Raw genomic sequence first — 9297 nt, forward strand, 5'->3', positions numbered from 1 at the left:
TATATATATATATATATATATAAATAATTTTCTTCATTTTTGCTTCAGTCCACCTGGCAGCAGTCAAAAGGTAAGTTGAAAATAAATTTCTCCTCTCAATAGAATTATTTTATTCTTTTATTCTGTTGAAGGCTTCCCTCATTGGGTTGCCACCATGTGATACTGTGATCTTCAAAGGTTTTTTTTTTCATTATTGATCAATCAACCACATTTCAGTCTCATAGTTTCTTTTTATTTGATTTGGTTAAGTCTTAGCTTTTTTTTTTTTTTTTTTTGGCTTAAAGGCAAACTCGTTGAAGCACTAGTTTACACACACTCTCACGTAGACAAGCACAAATGTACTCATACATAAATACAAACACACACACAAATACTGACAGACTCGCATACAAATACAGACTGACAGACATACTATACACTAACAAATGCAGACACTCACTCAAGTATACACATATACACATGAACATACACACAATTACAGACAAACACACACACATGTAAATATATACACATGCACAAATTGAACAATACACCAACATTACAATAGTCTTAATTAATGCAACAGTATAACAATAGTGACTCAACAATGTGAAAACTGATAAATAATTCAATAATATTTGCAATAAATTTAATCCTTTAGCATTTAAACCAACTATGTCCAAGCAAAATATTCTACCTGCTCTATGTTCAGACTGGCCAGATCCAGTCTCTCACACCTACTCTACCATGTTATTTCTAAAATTAGACAACAACATTGTTGAAATCTCAAAGCAACAAGATAATACAGGATTAATTCAATGCAATGTGAATAAATTAGCATTACATTTGATAGAGTAATCTGAAGTCTAAAGAGTTAAAGTTTAAAATAAAACAAACAAAGCAAATTATCTGGTTTCTCTTTTCAGATTCATTAATCTCACCTATGACACACAAAGAAATGTCTGTAAGAAAGAAGTTACCAATTCCACCATTGTTCAATACTTCAAATTATAATGGTGAGTAGTTCTACCTCCTTCTTTTTTTCATTTCTTTAGTTCTTTCCTGCTTTTTTCTTCCTTTATTTCAGAAGTCCTATGATTTTTACCTTTATATAAATGGTATTTCCTTTCTTGAGGTTTTCCCCATGACTTTTCTCCCAAAACAGAATTATGATAAACATCTTTTAACATCTATAACACTATTGTTGTTGGCATGCCGTCGCTTACAACGTCGAGGGTTCCAGTTGATCTGATCAACGGAACAGCCTGCTCGTGGAATTAACATGCATGTGACTGAGCACTCCACAGACACGTGTACCCTTAACGTAGTTCTCGGGGATATTCAGCGTGACATAGTGTGACAAGGCTGGCCCTTTGAATTACAGGCACAACAGAAACAGGAAGAAAGAGTGAGAGAAAGTTGTGGTGAAAGAGTACAGCGGGTTCACCACCATCCCCTGCTGGAGCCTCATGGAGTTTTAGGTGTTTTCGCTCAATAAATACTCACAACGCCAGTCTGGGAATCGAAACCGTGATCCTATGACCAAAACTCCGCTGCCCTAACCACTGGGCCATTGTGCCTCCTATAACACTATATTGAACTGTAAAACATCAAGTCATTCCAGTTTAATTCTTTTACCTTAATGTTTATTAGCTTAAAAGCTGCACTCTATGTGGACTTCACTCTAACTTCTGCAGCAGGACAATTGGGCTTGCAGCCCAAAACTAAAGAGAGCTAAATAACATGACTATAATACATTTATAATGATTCTATGTCCCGGCGATGTTTGACCAGAGGTTAAGGATGGATGAGAATTAATTCTGTACTATTCTATTGTTCCAGTCACAAGTTGAATTCCAACTGTTAGCGAATTTGTCACAAAATTCTTATCTTGATGTAAAATTAACAAAGCAAATGTCATTTATCTCCCGCTTGATCTCTGACTTTATATAACAAATGCCAACCAAGATGGTGTGACTCAGCCTGCTAGAAATAGTAATCCAAATGCTTTTAAATCAGATCCCAATGCTGGATGTTCAAAAACCAAATGAAGAGCAGATTTTCAATTCCGGGATCATCCTGATTCCAAAAAGGTATATGTCTATGTAGAGCAAATATAGACTGAGATATAGGGGTCCCAGACAGACAGAATTTCACTTTTAATATTATAGATTATTTTGTTTTGATAAATAGTTGTTGTTATTGTTGTTGATGTTATTATTGTTATTATTACTTATCTATTTTTTCAAGAGCTTATTTTTGTAATGTGTATTATCTTTTTCATTTATTTTTGTCTCTTTTTCATTGTTTTTTTTTTTCCATTTATTTTTATTTTCTAGAAAGTTCACATCAACAAGATCCCCAGACCGTAAGTTGTTGATTCTGTATCTCCTTCTCTCCCTCCATGCATATTATAACATTCATAACAGTTATATTATATAAACAGTAGAATCACAGAAACTACTGTTCTGACCCATCACAAACTACCATCAAAATCCATAATTAATATCAACCCAATAGCTACTGATAAAAGCAAGTTTTCAATGTTTTTACCTAAGACCTAATTGGCCAGCTGCTTGCTGATGTCATTAATCTCAAACAAAATCTTATTTAGATGTTATTTTTACATCTGAATGCAGTGATTTGGGTGACACAGCTGCTAGAGCCATGTCTGTCAACCATTTTTCACCTATGGGCGCCTTTGGTTCTTAATCTTACTCAGATGGACTGTCCCTAGCCCTTCAGTGTTTAAAAACATCATATATTTTTATAATTAAATATTATTAGTGATTGTATGAAAAAAAAGTTGCTAAAATATTCCATGAATTGTAGATGCATAACAAATTTATTGCAGATAAAAATTTTAACAACAAAATCTTATATGGACCCCAGTTGAGAACCACTGTTCAAGAGGGTTCAAGATCATCATCATCGTTTAACGTTCACTTTCCGTGCTAGCATGGGTTGGACGATATGACTGAGGACTGGTGAGACCAGATGGCTACACCAGGCTCCAATCTGATTTGGCAGAGTTTCTACAACTGGATGCTCTTCCTAACGCCAACCACTCCGAGAGTATAGTGGGTGCTTTTACATGCCACCGGCACGAAGGCCAGTCAGGCGGTACTGGCAACGGCCACGCTCAAAATGGTGTATTTTACGTGCCACCTGCACAGGAGACAATCCAGCGGCACTGGCAACGATCTCAAATCACTAATGTATGTTATATGGTATTTGATATATCTGTGTCTGTCAATATATTTCAAATACATGATACTGGCCACTCTGAGTTATTTCCCTTTGTTCTTTTTTGCTTGCATTATGCATATTACCTAGGCCATAAACATGTTCTACTCCTTTTTATATAAACCTAAGTTTCTTGGCTACTAGATGTAATGTCGGGCAATTGTTGCACTGATGATGGCTATCGGGCCAGAAACATGTGTACAAATGTCATCTTATCTCCAGATAATTGTGTCCTCTTCCTTTACGACATGTCAACTGTGGAGCATTCTTGATTTTTATTATCTCCCCTTTTCATGTGAAGCTGGCCTTAATTGCCGTTTGGTAATTATGATTCATCCTCTAGAAGTGAAAATAATTTTAATAAATCAAGAAGAATTTATGTTGTATGGTATTTAATATGCCTGTATTTATCTATGTTATTCAAATACAAGCTACTGACTGCTCTGCTATTTCTTTATGTCATATTTGTTTAAATTATGCAAAATACCAACATCACAAGTGTGTTCTACTCTTTTATATATATATAACAATACAATAACCTAAAAATAATTGAAGAAAGTCATTTAAAAATATTTTTATCAAATCTTTTCCAGTTTGAATGGTTCCATAGCAAAAGCAATCGGGAAGTAATCAAAGAACAGTTACTTCAACATGAAATGGTATTTATTGGTTTTCTTGGTTTCTCTCCCCACCCCCATCTACTTACAGTTGACAACTAAGTGGAATTGAATGTTAGAATTTCTAATAAAATTTTGCTGATTTAAATAAGGTGAATGTATGCTTAAAACATTTACTTCCCAACCATATGGTTTTGGGGGTTCAATCCCACTGCTGGGTGCCTTCTGCTATGGTCTTAGGTCATCACTGCTTGGTAAGTGTAATTTCATAGACAGTAACTGTATGGAAGCCCATTGTGTGTGTAGTTTGCTGCCTGTTCCGTTAAGGGAAGATCAATGAAAAAGTATTCCATCCAGTTAGGGATAAATATCATCTAATGTACACAGTATAAAGATATGAACTACTTATAGTTTCTTGCTGTGAAGACATGTGGCTTGGCAGGTCTCTGGAATCACAAGGCATGTTACAAAAACCTGCCTAGACACTTGTCTTCAGAGCAAGAAACTGTTAGTAACTCTTATCTTTATACTATATGCATAAAATGACTATATGTGTATATATATATATATATATATATACATACACACACACATCCGTCCCTACATTCCGAGTTCAAATTCCGCCAAAGGTTGACTTCACCATGCATCGGGGTCAGTAAAATAAGTACCAGTTGAACACTGAGGTCAATGTAATCAACTTACTGGTTCCCCCACTCCACTCCTGAAATTGCTGACCTTGTGTCAGAATTTGAAACCAATATTATGACAATATCATTTGGGAAAAAATTGTAATTTTATAATGCTATTTTCTTCCTTTCTATATAGGATGGAATGTTTGCCGTTCGAAAAAGCAACCAAAAAAGCAGTTTACATAGTTATTCTTTGACATTTTACCATAAAGGCCAAATATATAACTTCCCAATACGCACTCGAGTATCAGATATGAAATTTGCCCTGGGCTACGAGAAACCAAATGAACCTGTGAGTAATTTTATATTATATATATTTCCCGAGCGTCCAATAACACTATCTGTATCACGTCCTCACCTTGTTGTTTTTTTGTTGTTGTTGCTTTTTGTGTTTTTTTGAACTTATATATATATATATATATATACACACACACACACACACACACATATGGGTACAGGACGTCACCAACAGTGCAAATAACATGAAATACATAAACAAACGAAGGAGAAACAAGTGAAATACGTGAACAACAATATATATATTATTTACTATTATATATATGTATGTAATCATCTTTGTCCTTCATCAACAAAAACCCTCAAGTACTGTAAATTTGAGGCCTTTGAATACCAATGTTAGAAATCTGTATTAAGCTAGAAACATAGATTATTAAATAAGAACAATATACAAAATTATAATTAATTTATTACAGAAATTAGTTTCAGTCTATTTCTTTACTTGCTTATTCATTTATTTATTTTTATCTTTTGCAGGCTTTTTCCAGTTTAGAGAAACTTGTGGCTTATTTCAAAGAAAACAGGATCAAACTTGCTAATAATGAGCTGGCTATTTTAACAAAACCCCTGCCAAAATTCAGCTGAATTTCATCACCTCCAACAAGCATATTCTCTGTAAATACTAATTTCACATAGGAATGTTTAATGAATATATAAACAGATGTTGAAACAATGATGATGATGACGACGACAATGATGATGATAATGATGCCAACGACAATGATGAGGACAGTGGTGATGATGATGACGGTGTGATTCAAACTTGCTGTGTAGGTGGATCCAGTGTTTGGATGAAGGGAGCTTCTCTGCAAGAGAGTATTAAGAGCAGGTCATTTAGTAATTTCCATTTTGTCATGGCTTCCTACTCACATTTATCCTAAAGAGGCAATGACAGCTTGGAGCTTCTTGCAGTAGAACGAGACAAGCTAAGTGGACATTCTACGTGTTTTGGTAATTGTAGTTTTTGGAACTAGAGGCAAAAACTCACACACATACACACTTACAGATAAGGCAGTGAGCTGGCAGAATTGTTAGCATGCTAGGCAAAATGCTTAGCAGCATTTTGTCCATCTTTACATTCTGAGTTCAACTTCCACCAGGATTGATTTTACCTTTCATCCTTTCAAGGTCGATAAAATAAGTACCAGTGAAACACTGGGGGTCAATGTAATCAACTAGTACTTTTCCCCATAATTTCAGGCCTTGTTCCTTTAGTAGAAAGGATTATTATTATCATTATTATTAAGGCAGTGAGCTGGTAGAATCATTAACACGGCAGGTGAAATGCTTAGCGGCATTTCACCTGTCGCAATGTTCTGAGTTCAAATTCCGCCAAGGTCGGCTTTGCCTTTCATCCTTTCAGGGCCGATAAATTAAGTACCAGTTGAACACTGGGGTCGATGTAATTGACTAGTCCCCTCTCACAAAATTTCAGGCCATGTGCCTTGAGTAGAAAGGATTATTATTATTGTTGTTGTTGTTATTATTATTAAGGCAGAGAGCTGGCAGGATATTTAGCATGCCAGGCTCAGTGACGTTTCATCCGTCTGTACATTCTGAGTTCAAATTTCGCCAAGGTTGACTTTCATCCTTTCAGGTACTGGCTTTGGCCTTGTGCCAAAGTCTGAAATCAATATACACTTACAGATAGAAAGAGAAAAAGAGAGACTTTATAATTTATTAATTGACTACAAGTGACATAAACACTTTGCCTCTTCTCAAATACTCACACATATAAATGGAGAGAGGGGTGGAGAGAGAGAGAGAGGGAACAAGGGAAACATTAAAACATCTAATGTCAAACAAGTCAGCATTGAATCAGTGATGCCAAATGAATATCAATAAAATGGTTGCCAAAATATTTCCCTGCTATGAGTAACAGGGCATTGATTTTGCTCGTACTTCATATCAATGTATTTAATTGGCAGAGCACGGTTTAATTTCAGTGTGTATTTATTTAGATAGCAAAGCTGAATAAATATTTATCGAACATTCATAAGTTAATTATTCATTTATATACTTCTTCAGCTATTTTGTTTAATGCCTGTGGAATGCAATGATATGAAAAGGTACTGAGATGTACAATGATCCTGCATTTCCTATTAAGTAAATGCATTTAAAAATAATAATAAATACGCCCTTTTAAAGCCTAGCCAAGCTCATGGGCCCAGTTTCAATGGCGTATGTATTCCCCAGCTGGACGGGACGCCAGTCCATCGCAGCATTACTCATTTTTGCCAGATGAGTGGACTGGAGCAAGGTAAAATGAAGTGTTTTGCTCAAGAACACAACGCGTCGCCCGGTCCAGGAATCGAAACCACAATCTTATGATCATGATGCTGACATCCTAACCACTAAGCCACACGCCACCACAAATGCATTTTTACTCAGCATTTATTGCAAGTAACTCTAAGCTGTTCTCTCTCTCTCTTTTCCCCTCCCTTCCTCTTTCTCTCTCTCTCTGACAAACATCAGTGAATATTCTTAACAAGAGGTTAACTTGTCCAAACTAATAAGTTCCAATTGAACACTATGTTCCAATTGAATGTAATCAACTTATTGGTTCTCCTGCTCCATTACTGAAATTGCTGACCCTGTGTTAAAATTTGGAACCAATATTATGAAAAGAGGTTTATCTCCCTTACAATTACCAAGGTATGCTCACCTTTTGTAGAATCCAATCTTGAAAAAAATCAAGTAGAAGACTTTCGCTAATTTCATCGACTGACAAGCAGTGATAAATATATAGTTCTTGTCCTTCCAGTGGATTCATGGCTTTTGTCATTCTGAAACTGGTGATTATACTGCATAAAGGCGCATGGTTTGTACAAAGTAGGCGTAGGAGTGGCTGTGTGGTAAGTAGCTTGCTTACCAACCACATGGTTCCAGGTTCAAATTCTTCTCAAGTCAGCTTTACCTTTCATCCTTTCAGGGTTGATAAAATAAGGACCAGTTGAATTCTAGGGTTGATGTAATCAATTTATCCCTGCTCCCAAAATTTCAGGTCATGTGCCTATAGTAGAAAGGATTATTATCAAGATTATCATTGTCATCATCATCATCAGTTTCTTGATTCCAAATTGATCTTATTCTTGGCAGAATTTCTGTGGATAATGAGATACAACCTGTAACCTTAGATGTCCACATGATTTCAATAAGCCATCAGGTGCTTAAAACTTTGTTCCAAAGAGGTAAATCTTCTGTAGGTGCTATACAAAACATTCCTGTTCCAATCTCCTTTAACCATTTGTCTATGTTATCACTCACAGTCCCCTAATGCACCAATTGTCACAGGTACAACCTTTGCCAATTTTATGTTTCAGATCCTCACAAGCTCAAATTTTAAGGGGTTGTATTTTTCCCGATTTTCTTTGTCTCTTGCTGTAATATCTGCTTGTTATGTTCCAAAATACCTCCTTGATCATACTAAACAAAAGTATTCTCCATAATTACTAATTTCATTGATATACCATGTCATCTTGTATCATCAACTACAAAAAAATAAAAAAAAAAAACCCAGAAAAATTCTCACAAAATTCAATGCAATTAATCTCATTTTTATTTTTGCTTTTTTTTTTTTAATCAAAATTCTTACCTGGTTTCAGTATTATTTCTTTATAAGTGTAAGGTGCTGAACTGGCAGAATCAATTAGCACATCGAGCAAAATGCTTAGTGGTATTTTATCCATCTTTATATTTTGGGTTCAAATTCCGCCGAGGTCGACTTTGCTTTTCATCCTTTCAGAGTCGATTAAAATAAGTACCAGTTGAGTACTGGGGCTGATATAATGAACTTGCCTGCTCCACCAAAATTGCTGAACTTGTGCAAAAATTATCATCATCATCATTATTATTATTATTATTATTATTATTATTCAGTAGTTTTATTTTTATCACATGATTTCACTGCACTACCGAGTGCAGCTCTGTGTGCCTTGGGTATGTGCTGTGGTGCTCTTACTTTTACTGTGTTGAAAGTGTTTTACATAGGATGTGTGCAATGCCTAATCATGCTATTTTCTGTATGTTATATATACTTGTAAGTCCTGGTGTTTTTGTTATGCATTTGAATGCTTTTTATCATACCTACTATAATAGGACTGTTTCTGTTTTTAGTCTCCACATCCAAGTTATCTCTATTTCAAGATTTTTGTATTTTGAGTTTGGGTCAGGTTTTCTGTTTCTCTTAGAGAAACATTGTCATCTGTTGGTATTGATACATCGATTATTATTATTATTTATGCTATTTAAAAAATTTTGGGGAAAATTCATGATTTTTATCAACCCTAAACCTTACTGGTCATGAGATATGCCAGAAACAACAGCCAAATCTCCCTTGAATCATGCAGTTTTTTTTCCTGAAAATATTTACTTATTTTTTTTCACAGAAACAGGTCTATAGTATAGTATAGTGTGTAGTTCCCAAAAAAATTCATCGTGCATAATGCCCACAAAATTAGTCCAGAGAG

The 9297-nt window shown here is 35.1% G+C and overlaps 1 protein-coding gene across 4 annotated transcripts in view; it reads left to right on the top strand.

Annotated features, from left to right (window-relative positions):
• LOC106881179 (uncharacterized) overlaps positions 1 to 8591 on the top strand; it is a 30874-nt gene extending 22283 nt beyond the window's left edge. For all 4 annotated transcript variants that reach the window (XM_052975859.1, XM_052975861.1, XM_052975860.1 and 1 more), the window contains 6 exons: positions 49 to 70; positions 906 to 995; positions 2319 to 2347; positions 3819 to 3884; positions 4668 to 4823; positions 5306 to 8591. In XM_052975859.1, coding sequence (XP_052831819.1) covers positions 49 to 70; positions 906 to 995; positions 2319 to 2347; positions 3819 to 3884; positions 4668 to 4823; positions 5306 to 5413 — 471 coding nt within the window. In that variant the 3' untranslated portion in view covers positions 5414 to 8591. The remainder of the gene's footprint in view (positions 1 to 48; positions 71 to 905; positions 996 to 2318; positions 2348 to 3818; positions 3885 to 4667; positions 4824 to 5305) is intronic.
• The last annotated feature ends 706 nt before the right edge of the window (positions 8592 to 9297 follow it).

This window comes from Octopus bimaculoides, chromosome 22 (assembly GCF_001194135.2).
Source record: "Octopus bimaculoides isolate UCB-OBI-ISO-001 chromosome 22, ASM119413v2, whole genome shotgun sequence".
NCBI classification, from domain to species: domain Eukaryota; kingdom Metazoa; phylum Mollusca; class Cephalopoda; order Octopoda; family Octopodidae; genus Octopus; species Octopus bimaculoides.